At 39.5% G+C, this 19832-nt stretch overlaps 1 protein-coding gene across 1 annotated transcript in view; it reads right to left on the bottom strand.

Annotated features, from left to right (window-relative positions):
- Positions 1 to 19832, bottom strand: part of SHROOM4 (shroom family member 4) — a 283947-nt gene that overhangs the window by 126928 nt on the left and 137187 nt on the right. Inside the window, exon 2 of the mRNA XM_063084446.1 lies at positions 1061 to 1212. Within this exon, the coding sequence (XP_062940516.1) occupies positions 1061 to 1212 (152 nt within the window). The remainder of the gene's footprint in view (positions 1 to 1060; positions 1213 to 19832) is intronic.

The raw sequence follows: 19832 nt of genomic DNA, 5'->3' as shown, positions 1-19832 counted from the left end.
GGTTACGAAAAATGATGACAGTGTATATTGTTGAATAAAATAATTATTCTGATTTGAGCATCACATATTGCATACATGTATTGACATTCAATTCTGTACCCAACAGATATGTAAGATCAACTATGTTAAATTAAAAATTAAAGTGAAAAAAAAAGATTGAGAAACTGAGGCCTGTGTATAAGATAAAGGAAACAATCCAGTAGAAAGGGAGAAACATGAGCTCCAGTAGTACAAAGCAAAGATGCAGCAGCAAAATGACAGAAAGGCCATGTGGAAAGCTGATCAATAAGTAGATGCTTTGGTGGGAGCAGAATGACTGTGCCCACATATGTCCTTACCTTCCTTCTGCTTATGCTACTCCCCTTACCTAGAATGCTTTCCTTTTCTGATGATTTAGTTTTCAAATTCTACTCATGCTTTAGCTCAAATTTCACCTCCTTATTGAGTCTTACCCTATCAATTCCTCCTGAAGTGATATCTCTTTCTCTGTAACTCTAATAGCAATTTCTGTCAAAAAAAAAAAAAAAAAATCCATTTGACAATCACACACCACCCTATGAAACCTCATTTATTGCTTTCTTAAAAAACCTTTTGCTAATTAATTTGTCACATGTGTCATTTCTCTCCTGTTGGACTGTACACTCAAGGGAAGGGTGTCTGTCTTAGACTTTGGCACAGCTTCCAGACTGCCCACCATGGCTGGCAGTACAGTCTCTTTAGGTATCCAGTGGTAATGTGGTTAAGCAGTGGCTGTCTGCTATGAAGGATACAGAAAAATGCTGGGCTAGGTAGGCCCCTGGTGTGTATTGAGTCATTTAGTCCTCTCAATAGCAAATAAGGAAACTGAGTCTTGAAGCAGTAATATGTGGCAGTGCCAGGATTTGAAGCAAAGGCCCTTCCTCTGACGCCATTCTGCTTCAGTCGTCTGCAAAATTCTGTTCATCTGAAAGACCTTTTTCCTTGATGATATTGGTACAGACATGACTCTACCGAAGCTTTGCTACCGACCAAGTAGTTTCAGTGGCTTCTGCACCTTACGGCAAATCTCCCTGCACCTTACCTCCTGACAATCAGCTTGAGGATCCGGAAGGAGCCTTTGATGAGGATGAGGGCCTCTTGGCGGGAGCCATACAATGGAGTGCCATTGATATTCACCAGCTCATCACCAGTCCTCATCTTCTGGGACAAGGCTGCCTTGCCTCCATCTTCAATCTGTGTTGCAGAGAACAAAACGGAAAGCAGGTGGTGAGGCTACTTATTCCCCCAAATTCTACTTCCTGGCTCCTCCCCATCTCAGAGCCACAAGTAGTACTGAGGAATGGCTCTAGGCAAGTCCCCGGAGCAGCACAGGAGTTGATCACAGGCCATTATTTACTGAAGGCAAAGCTTGGGCAAGCCCTTGAGGAAGGAGACAACACAGAAATAACATAATCCCTGCCTGGAGGAATGAACAGTCCATCTGGGGAGACGAGCATTTCTGAATAAGAAAATGATACTTGGAAGGAGCCACACAGTGTGGCAAAAGTAGCAGTATGGCATAGCAAAATGTGCACACAAATTACAACCAGAAGAGCCAGGTTCCAGCAAAATGACCTCTGTCAGGTTCTTTCCTATTTGGGGGCAGGCTTTGAAGTCTGACAAACTTGAGTTTGAATCCTGCCTCTACTACTTCCTAGCTGTGTGACCTTGAGCAAGTTACCTTACATCTCTGTGTCTCAATTACCTAATAAGTGAAATGTAGACAAGAAGAATACCTACCTCACAGGGTTATTACTATATGAAGTGTCTGAGAGCAGTAAGTCCTTAATAAATATGAGCTCTGATTATTATTATAACAAGGAGACTGACTGAAGATTTTGAGGGTGGCTTCCAGCTCAACATTCTGCAATTCTTTGAATTGCAAATTCAAAGGATACAAAGTAGGCACAAACAAAGTAGCTGCTGTTTATCTATTTTTCTTCAACAAGTGCCTGCCTAGCACAGTGCTTCCAGTGTCTGGCACACAGTGGGCATTCAGCAAAAACTGGGAAGATGGGTGTTTACTGTTCCACCACGGCCTATAGAATTTCCATTGACCAGGGCAATCTGGACAAGAAGGTTGTCAGGGTGGGGGGACCTGAAAACAAAGGCAAAAATAATAGCCATAGGGGTAGGCAAAAGCAAAGCAAAGCACAATGTCCCCAAGGTCCTTGCTTACAGCTCATTTTATATGTAACATTCCTTTTACCACAAAGATGAGTTCTACCTACTGGAACATCAATTCCATCCATAGTGATAGGAGTCATCTCATCCATCCACTCATTCATTCCTCAACTATTTAGTAAATTTCTACTATGCACAGGACAACATGCTAAGAGCTGGAGATACAGAAATGAAAAAATTTCTTATCGCCCAGCCTCAGAGGTGGGTTACTGTCTAAAGTTTATATGTCCACTTAGATGGTCAGGTAAAAAAAAAATCCCCAACCGACCAGTGTAATCACGAGGAGGTCCCCCCTCCCTTCTCCTCCCGCACCCTAGGGACAGGGGAGGTAAAGATGATTAAATTGTATAGTCCTTTGTGAAAGACAGATTCTAAATGGGGCAACTAAGGGCTTGTCTTTGCTGAAGGTACTTTTACACTTCTGCTCTTGTTCCAATCTTTCTTTCAGTCTTTTTTAGCAACACCCTGATCTATTCCCACACAGTGGAAGTTAGAATATTACTGAGCTTTAGGTTGGCCAGCTCATGTGCAGTCTGGCAAATGAGACCTCCTGAGTGCAGAGAAAAATGTTAATTCAGAATTAAAAAAAAAAAAAAACAGATCAAAGAAATTGAACCTCTGAGTTAAATAACAGACTGTTATTAAATTTAAAGCCACTAACCCAACAGTTTTTTTAAAAAATTAACCTTTGTCTGACAAATCATAGGTTAGCAAAGTGACATTGAATATATATACCTTCATTCCAGTACCTGGGCCACCACTCAAGACAAAACAAGCCAATATTGGTAAATGGGGAGCAACTCTCAACAAATTAATTAAGATTACCCTCTTATTTCCATTGTCATTATTATTACTCTGCAGTCAAAGCTGCCTGCTGCCCAAAAAAAAAAAAAAAAAAAAAAAAAAAGTAAAGAGTAAAGCAAAGCAAAGTGCTGTACTTGAATTTCAGAAGTTCTATTTGAATGACTCATTCCTTTGGCATCCATGGAAGGCCTTTAGCATCAGGCAGAACTTTCAACAGGGATCAGTCATTTGAAAGAGCTTCCTGGAGCTAACAAAGAACCACAAGTAGGAGTCTAACTAATGAATGCTAACAGATTTTCCCTGTTGATGTACATTAGTCTTAATTCACTCTACCCATTTTTTAATTCATACAACTCAATTATCCATATTACTGTTACCCATAGCAAGTCTTCCTTTCAATATGTATTGATATCAAGTACCACCCTTGGTTAATTAAGCAACATCAGCAAGATCTCTGCTTATTCTAGGCCAGAAAATGAAAGGGGGAAACGTTTTAAACTGCAATGCTTAATTATTGCTGCAGCAAAAGCTCAGGCATTTTGCATTCCCTACAACTACTTCAGCTGCCACTGAGTCCTTGCAGAGACTTTTTCTTGGACTATAGCTTCAGGTCGACTGTTCATGCTCCTTTTTCTGTTTCGTGCCCCTTCTCAGTCACCAGCAGCATCCTCCTCAGGAGATATGTTGAGTATAATAATTTCACTTTAGTACAAGTGTGAGGATGCTCAGACAAGAAATCAGCAAATTTTGGGTTCCCAGCATAATCCCAGATTCCAGACAGGTCCAATCAGGAAATGAGACTCCATTTGGTTGAAGATCCCTTGGAATATATCCCAAAGCAGCCTTTTTCCAGACCCAGGGTATTTACTGATCTGGACAACTCACTCCACCTTACTCCTCTGGACTTTTTGGTTCTTTTTCATTACTGCTCACTAGACTTTCTCCTCCCCCCGTCTATCTCTAGATTCCTGAGATTCAGCATGTCTTCCATTTATTGTCTGGCCTTCTGACAGCCACTTCTCCAGGTCAATGACTGAACCACACATTTGTTTATACAGAAGACAAAGCAAATGTTTATGTTTCTAGCAAGGAAAAGAAAAGGAAAGGAAGGAAGAAAGAACAAATGGGAGGAAGGGAGAAAAAGGGAGAGAAGGAAAGAGGAAGATATACATATATGTATGTATGTACATTCTTCTGTAAAGGTTTTATTTTCCCCTTCTCACCATCCCACCTCTCTCTCATAACTGGCTGGGGCCCAGGAAAGGTGTGAATCAAGAAATTTGTTGAAATTAACATACCTTGCTTGAGGGGCTGTATAATATCATATGATGCTATCCATTCAGTAAGGCTGGTCAACTTTCCAGCTTTTCCTGAATCAAACTTTCAGGGTGGTTTTCTTGTTTCATTTGAAGTGTGCGAATTCTCAGATTAGACCCAGATGCACTAGAATGTTGGTATGAACACACATCACAAAGTCCAGTGTAAACGATGGTTAATTTACATGTCATTTTGGATTATCCAAGTGATCACTGGGCTAGCAGTGAGTGGCCCAAGTAACTGACAATTGATTGCACAGAGGTCATATCACCACAAGACAGCTGTGTTTCAAAAGCTGGGAAGGGGTGATTGACCTTGGACAGGTCCTTTTCCTCTCTTGCAGCTTCTCTTACTCTTACTGATAAAACGTGGGGCCCTGACTAGATGGTCTCTTCGGGCTCCGACAGCTCTGGGCCCTTGCAGCTCTGACATTCAGTGACCTGTGAGCAGTTAGCAGTCATGCATTATCCTTCTGCTGACACAGATAATCCCGGCTTTTTGCCCCATTGTACTTTGCCTTCATCCATGTTTCACTCCTTCAAAACTGACTAATTAACATCCATCTCTCAATTCCTCTGGGTCTCTATCCATTGTTGCAGAGTGGTCCACCAAGGTTGGAACACTTAAGGCACAGTTGGGACACTGGAGAAAGAGATTCCTGAAGCCCCATTTTGTGCTAATGAGACAGCGATTTGGATTTTTGATGGGTCTTCAGTGAAGCAAGAAATGCTCTGATAGCTGTCAACAAAGTGACCATTTGGCTCCTTGAGAGTAAAGGCAAAGAAAAATTGACTTAACATCATTTACTGGCTTTCTAGTAGCTTTTATTTAGTCAGATACTAGCAGATACTTGCTTGGGTTTTTTGAATACACATAGGAAATACGAAAAAGTGAAGGAAAAATATTAGATCATGTTTATATTTATAAAATGCATTCAGTAGGAGAAACACTATCTGCAATAATAACCAACAGGTATTGTATGCCTATTAGAGTAGTGTAAGAGTAGCATTAAAATTCAATGACTTGATTGTGAATACCTCTGCTTGTTACAAGAAATTTATTGGAAAAAATAGGCATCGACTGAAACTTCTTTGGTCAGTTCTAAGAGCTTCTGGCCAAATTACTAGCCCATACTCCTACCTCTGCCAGCTTGTCCATAGTCTAAGAAGGCAAACAACATAATTATTTAAATATGTATATATATGTATATAAAATAGATAGAAAAGGCCCACCAAGAATACAGCAGTTCTATTGCTTAAAAAAAGGCATATATCTTTGAATCTCTTTTTAGCACCTTTGAAAGATTTTCAACTGTTTAGTAACACTCCAGACAACTGTTCAGCAATTTGGCCTTTTCTGGAAAATCAACAGAGAGAAAATGTAGAGATGAGGATAAGCTGGCTTTGAGAAGTTTAACTGTTAGGAAATAGGATCATCAAAGAAAGGACAAAGTCCTTGCTTATTCTGAAACTTAGTTTGAAATATTGAGCAAGGCACAAGTTGGGTGGTATCTGGTTCTGATCTGTGCTCCCCTGTTGATATTTCTTAGAATCTCATCCCGCTAGGAGAGATTAATCAGGGTGCCCTGGAAAGGGGAGATACAGGCTTTTAAACCTCTTCAATCTCCTTGCCATCATTTTCAATGCTCTGATTCCAGGTTGCAGACACTGGCTGCCCCAACTTGTCTTACTCAGTAACTCCCTCCCCTTAAAATTGCCTCTCAAATGTCCAAAGCACTCTAGAGTTGAAAAACAAAAAACTCTGTTGCTCCTAATTTAATCTTCCCTACTTTACCCCACCCTCCCAAAAGGCAAAACAAAACCCAAAAACCTATCTCTTAAATAAATGAAAATTCAAAAATAACAACCAATTAAAAAGACATAAGTAGGTCTGGTTCAAAGCAGTAATCCCTGTATGTAGATAGAGGGAGGGAGTGGACACCAAGGGAGAAGCCATTCTTTCCCTCTACCAGCTAAGAAGCAGGTGCCCAAATCCTAAAAGGAGCTGCCCCAGAATGTGAAACTCTGTGGGTCAGGCCCAAGGGCGCTCTTGACCTTGAATCCACAGAACTATGCTGCACCCCACAGCATGACCTATCCCTACAGAAACCTCCTGCCTCCCCAGCTGCTTAATCACCATCTAGTTTACTAATCCTCACAACAAAGACCCCCTAAACTCCAAATCATTAAATGTCCCTGGGAATTAGCCCAAGTCAAATTCTAAGCATCTATGCCAAAAACTCAGCCCAGAGTCAAGCTCAACTCTAGAAATTTGGGGATGAGGACAGGGGAAGGGAGTCAAAAGTACTGACCCCTACATCAGCAACCAAAGACAAGTTTGTCTTTGCTCCTACCAAGTCAGATTGTTTTGCTGTCTCTTTAAGCCAGCTAAGGGGAGATAAACATGACCACACAAGAGTAAACTCAGGATTTCTTACATTGTTAGCAGATATACTCGCTGGGGTCCTGTTTACATTTTGTCAACTCTAACCATTTGTTTATACTCAATTCTTCTGCTGACATTGCTGTCATCAGTGTTTGTCACAAACGTTAGACTTTGGTGGTTTAGAATATCAGTGTCCAGAGTGGGGTACATATACCCCAGGCTGTGCATAAGATGATCCACTGGAACTTCTGTTTATGCTTATGTTTATCTAAAAAAAATTAAAATCAAACTTTATTAATATTTAATGTTGGTGGAAGTAAATTATATCATCTATACATAAAATTATGTATGTTGGGGACACACAAACCATTTTTACTGATGTTAAGTTTTTACCAAAAAATTGGCCAGATCACAGACCTGAATAAGAGGGCTAAAACCATAAAGGATTTAAAGGAAAACAAAGGAGCATATCTGTGTGACTTTGAGGTGGGCAAAAATTTCTTGGGCAGTATGCAAAAAGCAGTAACCATAAAAAATAGTGATATATTATAGTTCAACAAAATAAAAATGATCTTCATCAAAGGTATCACAAAAAAACTGAAAAAACAAGCCACAGACTCAGAAAAATATTCATAGTAGAAATATCTGACAAAGGACGTAAATACAGAATATTAAAGGAACTACAAATCATTAAGAAAAAGACAAATAGCCAATTAGTAATTGACAAAAGACTCAAACAAGCACTTCACTAACAAAGAGAGACAAATGCACAATAAGCATATGAAAAGGTGCTCAATAAAATTTTTCGTTAGGGGACTGCCCCTTGGCTCACTCAGGAGAGTGCAGCGCTGGTAGCACGGAGGCCGCAGGTTCGAATCCTATATAAGGATGGCTGGTGTGCTCACTGGCTGAGCATGGTGCAGACAACACCATGCCGAGGGTTGCTATCCTCTTACCAGTCAAAAATAAATTGTTTTTTCGTTAGGGGAATACAATTTACTTTTTTTTTTTTTTAATTTTATTTTGTCGATATACAGTGTGGTTGATTATTGGGGCCCATTACCGAAACCACCCTCCCTACTCCCTCTCCCCCCTCCCACCCAACAATGTCCTTTCTGTTTGCTTGTCGTATCAACTTCAAGAAATTGTAGTTGCTATGTCCTCTTCCCTCCCCCGCAGTATTTTTGTGTGTGTGTGTGTGAATTTATTTATTTATTTTTAGCTCCCACCAATAAGTGAGAACATGTGGTATTTCTCTTTCTGTGCCTGACTTGTTTCACTTAATATAATTCTCTCAAGGTCCATCCATATTGTTGCAAATGGCAGTATTTCATTCGTTTTTATAACTGAGTAGTATTCCATTGTGTAGATATACCACGTTTTCCATATCCACTCATCCGATGATGGACATTTGGGCTAGTTCCAACTCTTGGCTATTGTAAAGAGTGCTGTGAAGAACATTGGAGAACAGGTATAACTTCGACTTGATGATTTCCATTCCTCTGGGTATATTCCCAGCAGTGGGATAGCTGGGTCATATGGCAGATCTATCTGCAATTGTTTGAGGAACCTCCATACCATTTTCCATAGAGGCCGCACCATTTTGCAGTCCCACCAACAATGTATGAGAGTTCCTTTTTCTCTGCAACCTCGCCAGCATTTATCGTTCAGAGTCTTTTGGATTTTAGCCATCCTAACTGGGGTGAGATCGTATCTCAGTGTAGTTTTGATTTGCATTTCCCAGATGCTGAGTGATATTGAGCACTTTTTCATGTATCTCTTGGCCATTTGTATATCTTCCTTAGAGAAATGCCTACTTAGCACTTTTGCCCATTTTTTAATTGGGTTGCTTGTTTTTTTCTTGTAAAGTTGTTTGAGTTGTTTGTATATTCTGGATATTAATCCTTTCTCAGATGTATATTTTGCAAATATTTTCTCCCACTCTGTTGGTTGTCTTTTAACTCTGTTAATTGTTTCTTTTGCTGTGCAGAAGCTTTTTAGTTTCATATAATCCCATTTGTTTATTTTTCCTTTGGTTGCCCGTGCTTTTGGGGTCGTATTCATGAAGTCTGTGTCCAGTCCTATTTCCTGAAGTGTTTCTCTTATGTTTTCTTTAAGAAGTTTTATTGTTTCAGGGTGTATATTTATTTCTTTAATCCATTTTGAGTTGACTTTAGTGTATGGTGAAAGGTATGGGTCTAGTTTCATTCTCCTGCATATTGATATCCAGTTCTCCCAGCACCATTTGCTAAAGAGGCAGTCTCTTCCCCAGTGTATAGGCTTGGTGCCTTTGTCAAAGATCACATGGCTGTAGATGTGTGGATTGATTTCTGGATTCTCTATTCTATTCCATTGATCAGTGTGTCTGTTTTTATGCCAGTACCATATTGTTTTGGTTATTATAGCTTTGTAGTATAGTTTAAAGTCAGGTAGTGTTATGCTTCTAGTTTTATTTTTTTTGCTCAGCGTTGCTTTGGCTATGCATGGTCTTTTGTTATTCCATATAAATGTCTGGATAGTTCTTTCCATTTCTGAGAAAAATGTCATTGGAATTTTGAGGGGATTGCATTGAATTTGTATACCACTTTGGGTAGTATGGACATTTTCACTATGTTGATTCTTCCAATCTAAGAGCATGGGATATCTTTCCATCCTCTTGTATCCTCTCTAATTTCTCTCAGCAGTGGTTTGTAGTTCTCATTATAGAGATTTTTCATATCCTTGATTAACTCAATTCCTAAGTATTTTATTTTTTTGGTGGCCATTGTAAATGGGCAGGCTTTCTTGATTTCCCTTTCTTCATGTTCACTATTGGAGAATAGAAATGCTACTGATTTTTGTGTGTTGATTTTGTATCCTGCTACTGTGGTGAAATTATTTATCACCTCCAAGAGTTTTTTTGTAGAGGCTTTAGGCTGTTCGATATATAGGATCATGTCATCTGCAAACAGGGACAGTTTGACTTCATCTTTTCCAATCTGGATGCCCTTTATTTCCTTCTCTTCTCTGATTGCTCTGGCTAGTACTTCCAACACTATGTTGAATAGGAGTGGTGAGAGTGCGCATCCTTGTCTAGTTCCTGTTCTTAAAGGAAAAGCTTTCAGCTTTTGCCCATTCAGGATGATATTGGCAGTGGGTTGATCATATATGGCTTTGATTATGTTGAGATACTTTCCCTCTATACCTAACTTATAGAGGGTCTCTGTCATGAATGAGTGCTGAATTTTATCAAATGCTTTTTCAGCATCTATAGAGATGGATCATATGATCCTTGTGTTTGATTTTATTTATATGGTGTATCACATTTATTGATTTGCGTATGTTGAACCAACCTTGCATCCCTGGGATGAAACCCACTTGATCGTGGTGAATAATTTTTCGTATGTGTTGCTGTATTCTGTTTGCTAGTATTTTATTGAGGATTTTTGCATCTTTATTGATGAAGGATATCGGCCTGTAGTTTTCTTTTTTGGTTATATCTTTACCTGGTTTTGGTATCAGGATGATGTTTGCTTCATAGAATGAGTTTGGGAGATTTGCGTCTGTTTCAATCTTTTCGAATAGTTTGTAAAGAATCGGTGTCAATTCCTCTTTGAATGTTTGGTAAAATTCTGCTGTGAATCCATCTGGTCCTGGGCTTTTCTTTGTTGGGAGCTTTCTGATAACAGCTTCAATCTCCTTTATTGTATTTGGTCTGTTCAGATTTTCTACATCTTCATGGCTCAGTTTTGGGAGCTTGTGTTTGTCCAGATTTTCAAATTTGTTGGCGTATAGTTGTTTATAGTAGTATCGAATGATTCCTTGTATTTCAGATGAATCAGTTGTAATATCACCTTTTTCATTTCTAATTTTTGTTATTTGAGTGTTCTCTCTTCTTTTTTTTGTTAGCCATGCTAATGGTTTGTCAGTTTTATTTATCTTTTCAAAAAACCAACTTTTTGATTCATTGATCTTTTGTATTGTTTTTTGGGTTTCAATTTCATTAAGTTCTGCTCTGATATTAATGATTTCTTTCCATCTGCTAACTTTAAGTTTGGATTGTTCTTGTTTTTCTAGATCTTTAAGGTGATGTGTTAGGTTGTTCACTTGCCATCTTTCCATTCTTCTGAGGTGACCATTTAATGCAATAAATTTCCCCCTTAATTCTGTTTTTGCAGTATCCCACAGGTTTTTGTATGATGTATCATTATTTTCATTAGTTTCAATAATTTTTTTGATTTCCTGCTTGATTTCTTCTTGGAACCATATGTCATTAAGTAGAATGCTGTTTAATTTCCATGTATTTGTATAGTTTCCAGAATTTTGTTTCTTATTGATTTCTAGTTTTAATCCATTGTGGTCTGAGAAAATACATGGGATAATTCCAATTTTTTTGAATTCATAGAGACTTAATTTGTGACCTAATATGCGATCTATCCTGGAGAATGATCCATGTGCTGATGAGAAGAATGAGTATTCTGAGGTTGTTGGATGGAATGTTCTGTAGATATCTGCCAATTCCAATTGGTTTAGAGTATTGTTTAGACCTTGTGTTTCTCTGCTGGTTCTTTGCCTAGATGATCTGTCCAATATTGACAGTGGGGTGTTCGGGTCCCCTGCTATTATGGTATTAGTGTCTATTTCCTTCTTTAGGTCTAATAGAGTTTGTTTTATAAATCTGGCTGCTGCAACATTGGGTGCGTACATATTTATGATTGTTATGTCTTCTTGATCAATCAGTCCTTTTATCATTATGTAGTGTCCCTCATTGTCTCTTTTTATGGTTTTTAGTTCAATGTCTACTTTGTCAGATATAAGAATAGCTACTCCAGCTCGTTTTACTGTTTTGCTTGCATGGTAAATCTTTTTCCATCCTTTCACTCTTAGTCTATGTGAGTCTTTATGGGTGAGGTGGGTCTCTTGAAGGCAGCATATAGTTGGCTTCGTTAGGGTAATACAATTTAAAATCACAGCAAAATATCACTATATATTCACCATATGCCTAAAATTAAAAAGACTGAAAATACTAAGTATTGGCAAGAATGTATAGTAATTTGAACTCTCTACATTTTTGGCAGGAATGTAAAGTCGTACAACAACTTTAGAAATCTGTATACCTACTCTCAGATCCAGTAATTCCACACCTAGAGATATCCAAGAGAAAGAACTGATGTGTCTGTAAAAAGATTTCATTTGTTCATAGCAGCTTTATTCATAATAGACAAATTCTAGGAGCACCCCAAATGCCCATTAGAACATACACATACACAAAATGGCATACTAGTCAGCCACAACAAAGAACAAACTAGTGATACATGTAATAAAAAAGATGTCTGAAAAATATTATGTTGAGTAAAAGAGACCAGACTAAAACAGTGCATTGGGAAGAGACAAAACAAATCTATGGTGATAACTCTAAATAGAATCAAATACAATCCTTAACTCTGGAGAGGGTGTACTCATTATGAAGGCATATAAGTGTAATTTTCTGGGGGTGCTAGAAATGTTTTACATAATCATCTGGTTGCTGATTATACATCTAAAAACTCATTGAGATTTGTGCATTTTATCCTAAGTTATTCCTTAATTTAAGAAAAAAAATAGGGAGCTAAGAGAGAAAGAAAGGCAGGAAAGAAAGACCACAGTAGTGCTGTGATCCAACAGAGGGAGGGAACATTCCTAGGGCTACAAATTGGAGTTGAGGGGAGAGGGGGAAGGGGAGGGAAGTTGGGGGATAATTGGGAGGGGACAAAGGGTACAAAAGTAATTTCTGTTAATGGGTATGCCCCCAGTATGAATCTGGCCCCCACATCATAGGCAGGAGGGGGGACAATCAGCTTTGTATCTCATGAATATTCTTAATAAATAAATAATTAAATAAAAATGAAACAAAACAAAAAAAGAGAGAAAAAAATAAAGACCTCTAGATTATATAGTTTACATTTCTGAAGCAGGGACCATGGCTCAGGTACTATATTCACATACTCATAGTTTTAATCAAGGTGAAACATTTCTCTTAAAAGGTAAGCCCTTCCTCTTGCCATCTCTTAAGGGAGGACCGCTGCTGGTGGCCGGTCATGGGGGCTGACCACCACTTTGCCCTTGGCAGGAGAGGCTGCCTCATTTACAGGCAACAGCTTTGAAGTGTGGAGCAGGAAAAGAACTGTTTTTTAGCTGCAGGAGCCATCTGCCCTATTCAGGATTCGAGGTTTCAGGCCGGCATAAAAGAAGATTCCTGGGAGCGCCCGAGCCACGCTGCGGGACAGAGTGAGCAGCCTGAGGCGGTGGAGGCCGAGGACAGGGACGGCAACAACACAGGGGCAGAGAGGCAGCCGACCGGCCCAGCCCAGCCCCGTGAGTGACCCCCGGCCCGGCCCTAATGGGGGGGGGCGGACGCCCGCCTGGCTTCCACCTGCCCCACCAGGTCACTCACCGGCCCTGGGGCTGCCTCCGTTTTCTCTGGTGGTGGCGGCTCCAGCCTGGCTCAGCAAGGCCAGTCCTCCTCGCCCGGCTCAGCTCCTCACTGAGCCTTCCCACTTGATTGCCCCGGCGTGGGGCTTCCCGGGGCTTGCTGGCCAGCCTCCCCTCCCCTCCCTCTGTGGTTCTCTAGCAGGGCTGGTGGCGTGGGGCGTCCCTGGCAAGTGTCGGCAGGGCAAGGAAATACGGGCTGGGCCAACTGTCACTCCACCGCACCCTGGGCTCCGGCCCCCGTAAACTTCCTGTTACCAGAAGGCAGATACCATCTCTGTGGCCACCAATTCGGAAAAACACCTAACCGATTTCTGGTTAGGAATAGTGTGGTCAGAGCGTTCCCGAATTTGCTTCAACCTGCCGGAGAGCTGACTGCAGGCAGGCACCAGACTCGGTCCCCGCCAGGGGTATTCAAAGGTGAACTGTGTGCTGCGGGCTCCTCCCCCGAGTAGCTCACGCTCTTGTGTGGGAGATAAGACAAGTACAAAAATAACCACGATACCAGGAGGAAGGTGATAAGTCCCGAGAAAGATCTACACAGTGCTACAAAGGCACCCAGAGCGACTGGTCATCTGCACCTAGCAGAAACCTGGTAGATGTCCTGGGCGAGGTGGGGCCGAGCAGGGTCTTGAAGGCCCGGCTGATAGATGAGGGTTGCAGAAGACACGTCCCAGCCCAGTCCTGTGCGCACAGAGCGGGGAGACGTCTGGCTAGGGAGGTGGAGACTCGGCACAAAACACACACCCTGCGGGGCTGCCACTGCGAGATCCACCAGCCCAGCCTAGTGTGCACAGAGTGGGGAGACTTCCGGCTAGGGAGGCAGAGACTCGAAAGAAACCACATACCCTGTGGGGTCGCGACGGCGAGATCCAGCAACCCGGGCCAGAGCGCACGGAACAGGGAGAAGTCCTGCACAGGAAGTGGAAGCTCAGTAGAGACCACACACCCTGTGGTACCACCCTGTGATCCAGCATCCCAGCAGAGTCCAATCTGACAAGAGAGGTGGCTCCCTGGGGAGGCCCAAGATGCGAGGCAACCATACACACAAGGCACTAGAGGCCAACTGATCAGTCACGGAGGTAGCCATACCAAATTGGCAACCACAACAACATCATAGTTAGTCAATAGTCTCAAACTGGTGGACTGTGAAACCCCCTGCCACAATGAATAAACATCAAAAAAAGATACCAGAAATACCAAAAATCAAGAAAGTACACCACCAAAAGTAAATAAATCTCAAACTCTATATCCTATAGAACAAGAAGCCCTTGAAATGACTGACAAGGAATTTCAAGTGATAATTCTAAGGAAACTGAATGAGATACAAGAAAACTCAGCTAGACATCATGATGAAACGAGGAAAAGTACACAGGACCAGAAAGAGGAAATGTACAAGGAAATCAATGTCCTGAAAAAAAATGTAGCAGAACTTGCGGAACTGAAGAAGTTATTCAGCAAAATAAAAAACACAATGGAGAGTTTAACCAGCAGGCTTGTCGAAGTTGAAGAGAGAACCTCTGAACTTGAAAATGGGCTCTTTGAAATAACACAAGCAAAAAAAAAAAGAAAGAAAGAAAAAAGAATTAAAGACATTGAAGAAAATCTGAGAGAGAGATCAGACAACCTTAAGCACTCTAATATCTGAGTCATGGGTATTCCAGAAGGGGAGGAAAATGGAGATTGCATTGAAAACATACTGAACAAAATAGTGGCAGAAAACTTCCCAGGTATAGGAAAAATCATAGATCTTCAGATCCACGAAGCTCAACGATCTCCAAACGTATTCAACCCAAAAAGGCCTTTACCAAGACATGTTATAGTCAAATTGGCAAAACTCAGAGACAGAGAATCTTAAAAGCTGCAAGAGAGAACATCAAATCACCTATAACGGAGCCCCAATCAGGCTAACATCAGACTTTTCATCACAAACCCTAAAAGCTAGAAAGGAATGGGATTATATATTCAAAATACTAAAAGACAAATATTGCCAGCCAAGAATACTCTACCCAGCAAGGCTATCCTTCCGAAATGAAGGGCAAATAGTATATTTCTCAGACAAACAGAAACTGCGGGAGTTCACTACCACACGGCCACCCTTACAAGAAATCCTCAAGGGAGTACTGGGTTTGGTTCCTGAAAAATAACTACCACTGCCATAAAAACCCAAGAAAAATCAAAACCCACTAGTATAATAAAAATGTCATTCAAGAAGAGAAAACAAACAAACAAAAACGCTATCTACAACCTAAGGAACCAACAAAAACAGAAACCAAACCGTAAATCAGAACGCAAGGAACAAAAGACACCTAAGACAACCAAACAACCAATAAAATTGCTTGGAATAAATCAACACCTTTCAATAATAACTCTTAATGTAAAAGGCTTAAATTCCCCAATCAAAAGACACAGACTGGCTGACTGGATTAAAAAGGAGGACCCAACTATATGCTCACTACAAGAGACCCACCTCACCCATAAAGATTCAGATAGACTAAGAGTGAAAGGATGGAAAAAGATTTACCATGCAAACAGAAAAGAAAAACGAGCTGGAGTAGCTATTCTTATATCTGACAAAATAGACTTTAAACTAAAAACCATAAAAAGAGACAATGAGGGACACTACTTAATGATAAAAGGACTGATCCATCAAGAAGGCATAACAATCATAAATATGTATAAATATGTACGCACCCAATGTTGCAGCAGCCAGATTTATAAAACAAACTCTATTAGACCTAAAGAAGGAAATAGACACTAATACCATAATACCAGGGGACCTGAACACCCCACTGTCAATATTAGACAGATCATCGAGGCAAAGAATCAGTAGAGAAACACAAGATCTAAACAATACTCTAGACCAATTGGAATTGGCAGATATCTACAGAACATTCCATCCAACAACCTCAGAATATTCATTCTTCTCATCAGCACAGGGATCATTCTCCAGGATAGATCACAGATTAGGTCACAAATCAAGTCTCTATGAATTCAAAAAAATTGGAATTATCCCATGTATTTTCTCAGACCACAATGGATTAAAACTAGAAATTAATAACAAACGAAACTCTGGAAACTATACAAATACATGGAAATTAAACAGCATTCTACTAAATGACATATGGGTCCAAGAAGAAATCAGGCAGGAAATCAAAAAATTTATTGAAACTAATGAAAATAATGATACATCATACCAAAACCTGTGGGATACTGCAAAAGCAGTATTAAGGGGGAAATTTATTGCATTAAATGGTCACCTCAGAAGAATGGAAAAATGGCAAGTGAACAACCTAACACTTCACCTTTAAGACCTAGAAAAACAAGAACAATCCACACCTAAGGTTAGCAGACAGACAGAAATCATTAAAATCAGAGGAGAACTTAATGAAATTGAAACCCAAAAAAAATACAAAAGATTAATGAATCAAAAAGGTGGTTTTTTGAAAAGATAAATAAAATTGACAAACCATTAGCATGGCTAACAAAAAAAAGAAGAGAGAAGATTCAAATAACAAAAATTAGAAATGAAAAAGGCGATATTACAACTGATTCATCTGAAATACAAGGAATCATTCGAGACTAGTATAAACAACTATATGCCAATAAATTTGAAAGTCTGGAGGAAATGGATAAATTTCTGGACACACACAAGCTCCCATAACTGAACCATGAAGACGTAGAAAATTTGAACAGACCAATAACAATAAAGGTGATTGAAGCTGTTATCAGAAGGCTCCCAACAAAGAAAAGCCCAGGACCAGATGGATTCACTGCAGAATTTTACCAAACATTCAAAGAGGAATTGAGACCAATTCTTTACAAACTATTCCAAAAGATTGAAACAGGACGCAAATCTCCCAAACTCATTCTATGAAGCAAACATCATCCTGATACCAAAACCAGATAAAGATATAACCAAAAAAGAAAACTACAGGCCGATATCCTTCATCAATAAAGATGCAAAAATCATCAATAAAATACTAGCAAACAGAATACAGCAACACATACGTAAAATTATACACCACGATCAAGTGGGATTCATCCCAGCGATGCAAGGTTGGTTCAACATATGCAAATCAATAAATGTGATACACCATATTAATGAAATCAAACCATATGATCATCTCCATAGATGCTGAAAAAGCATTTGATAAAGTTCAGCACTCATTCATGACAAAGACCCTCTATAAGTTAGGTATAGAGGGAAAGTATCTCAAAATAATTAAAGCCATATATGACAAACCCACTGCCAATGTCATCCTGAATGGGCAAAAGCTGAAAGCTTTTCCTTTAAGAACAGGAACTAGACAAGGATGCCCACTCTCACCACTCCTATTCAACATAGTGTTGGAAGTACTAGCCAGAACAATCAGAGAGGAGAAGGAAATAAAGGGCATCCAGATTGGAAAAGGTGAAGTCAAACTGTCCCTGTTTGCAGATGACATGATCCTATATATCAAACAGCCTAAAACCTCTACAAAAAAACTCTTGGAATTGATAAATGATTTCAGTACAGTAGCAGGATACAAAATCAACACACAAAAATCAATAGCATTTCTTTTCTCCAATAGTGAACATGCAGAACGAGAAATCAAGAAAGCCTACACATTTACAATAGCCACCAAAAAAATAAAATACTTAGGAATTGAGTTAACCAAGGATGTGAAAAATCTCTATAATGAGAACTACAAACCACTGCTGAGAGAAATTAGAGAAGATACAAAAGATGGAAAGATATCCCATGCTCTTAGATTGGAAGAATCAACATAGTGAAAATGTCCATACTACCCAAAGTGGTATGCAAATTCAATGCAATCCCCATCAAAATTCCAATGATATTTTTCTCAGAAATGGAAAGAACTATCCAGGTATTTATATGGAATAATAAAAGACCATGCGTAGCCAAAGCAATGCTGAGCAAAAAAAAATAAAGCTGGAGGCATAACACTACCCGACTTCAAGCTATACTACAAAGCTATAATAACCAAAACAGTATGGTATTGGCATAAAAACAGACACACTGATCAATGGAATAGAATAGAGAATCCAGAAATCGACCCACACACTTACTGCCATCTGATCCTTGACAAAGGAACCACGCCTATTCACCGGGGAAGGGACTGCCTCTTCAGCAAATTGTGCTGGGATAACTGGATATCCATATGCAGGAGAATGAAACTAGACCCATACCTCTCACCATATACTAAAATCAACTCAAAATGGATTAAGGATTTAAATATACACCCTGAAACAATAAAACTTCTTAAATAAAACATAGGAGAGACACTTCAGGAAATAGGACTGGACACTGACTTCATGAATACGACCCCAAAAGCACGGGCAACCAAAGGAAAAATAAACAAATGAGATTATATCAAAATAAAAAGCTTCTGCACAGCAAAAGAAACATTTAACAGAGTTAAAAGACAACCAACAGAGTGGGAGAAGATATTTGCAAAATATACATCTGACAAAGGATTAATATCCAGAATATATAAGGAACTCAAACAACTTTACAAGAAAAAAACAAGCAACCCAATTAAAAAATGGGCAAAAGAGCTAAGTAGGCATTTATCTAAGGAAGATATCCAAATGGCCAACAGACATATGAAAAAATGCTCAACATCACTCAGCATCCGGGAAATGCAAATCAAAACTACCCTGAGATACCATCTAACCCCGTTAGGATGGCTAAAATCCAAAAGACTCTGAACGATAAATGCTGGCGAGGTTGTGGGGAAAAAGGAACTCTCATACCTTTTTGGTGGGACTGCAAAATGGTGCAGCCTCTATGAAAATGGTATGGAGGTTCCTCAAACAATTGTAGATAGATCTACCATATGACCCAGCTATCCCACTGCTGGGAATATACCCAGAGGAATAGAAATCATCAAGTCGAAGGTATACCTGTTCTCCAATATTCTTCGCAGCACTCTTTACAATAGCCAAGAGTTGGAACCAGCCCAAATGTCCATCATCGGATGAGTGTATACAGAAAATGTGGTACATCTACACAATGGAATACTACTCAGCTATAAAAACGAATGAAATAATGCCATTTGCAACAACATGGGTGGACCTTGAGAGAATTATATTAAGTGAAACAAGTCAGGCACAGAAAGAGAAATACCACATGTTCTCACTTATTGGTGGGAGCTAAAAATTAATATATAAATTCCCACACACACACACACACACACACCCAAAAAAAAACCGGGGGGGGGGAGAAGATATAACAACTACAATTACTTGAAGTTGACACGACAAGCAAACAGATAGGACATTGCTGGGAGGGAGGGTGGAGAGTGAGGAGGGAGGGAGGTTTTGGTAAGGGGCTACAATAATCAACCACAATTTATATCGACAAAATAAAATTTAAAAATAAAAAATAAAATAAAATAAAACACCTAGTCAAATGAAAAAAAAAAAGAAATTTATCATTGATGACTGCAATAAACTAGGAGCACATTTCACGGGAGTGGAAAATTAGAAAACCTAAATCCCCAACAACAGGTAATTAATTAAATTATAGTATACCTATATAAGGGAGGGTTTACAATGGCCTTATAGAAGATTGTTTAATAACATAGGAAAGTATTCATAATAAGTGAAAAAACAAAAATATGTATAAACCCATTGGATAAATGTGTGTATGAGAAGACATACACAAAAAT

The sequence above is a fragment of the Cynocephalus volans genome, chromosome X, assembly GCF_027409185.1.
Source record: "Cynocephalus volans isolate mCynVol1 chromosome X, mCynVol1.pri, whole genome shotgun sequence".
Taxonomy (NCBI): domain Eukaryota; kingdom Metazoa; phylum Chordata; class Mammalia; order Dermoptera; family Cynocephalidae; genus Cynocephalus; species Cynocephalus volans.
This window is presented reverse-complemented; position numbering and strand designations above follow the sequence as displayed.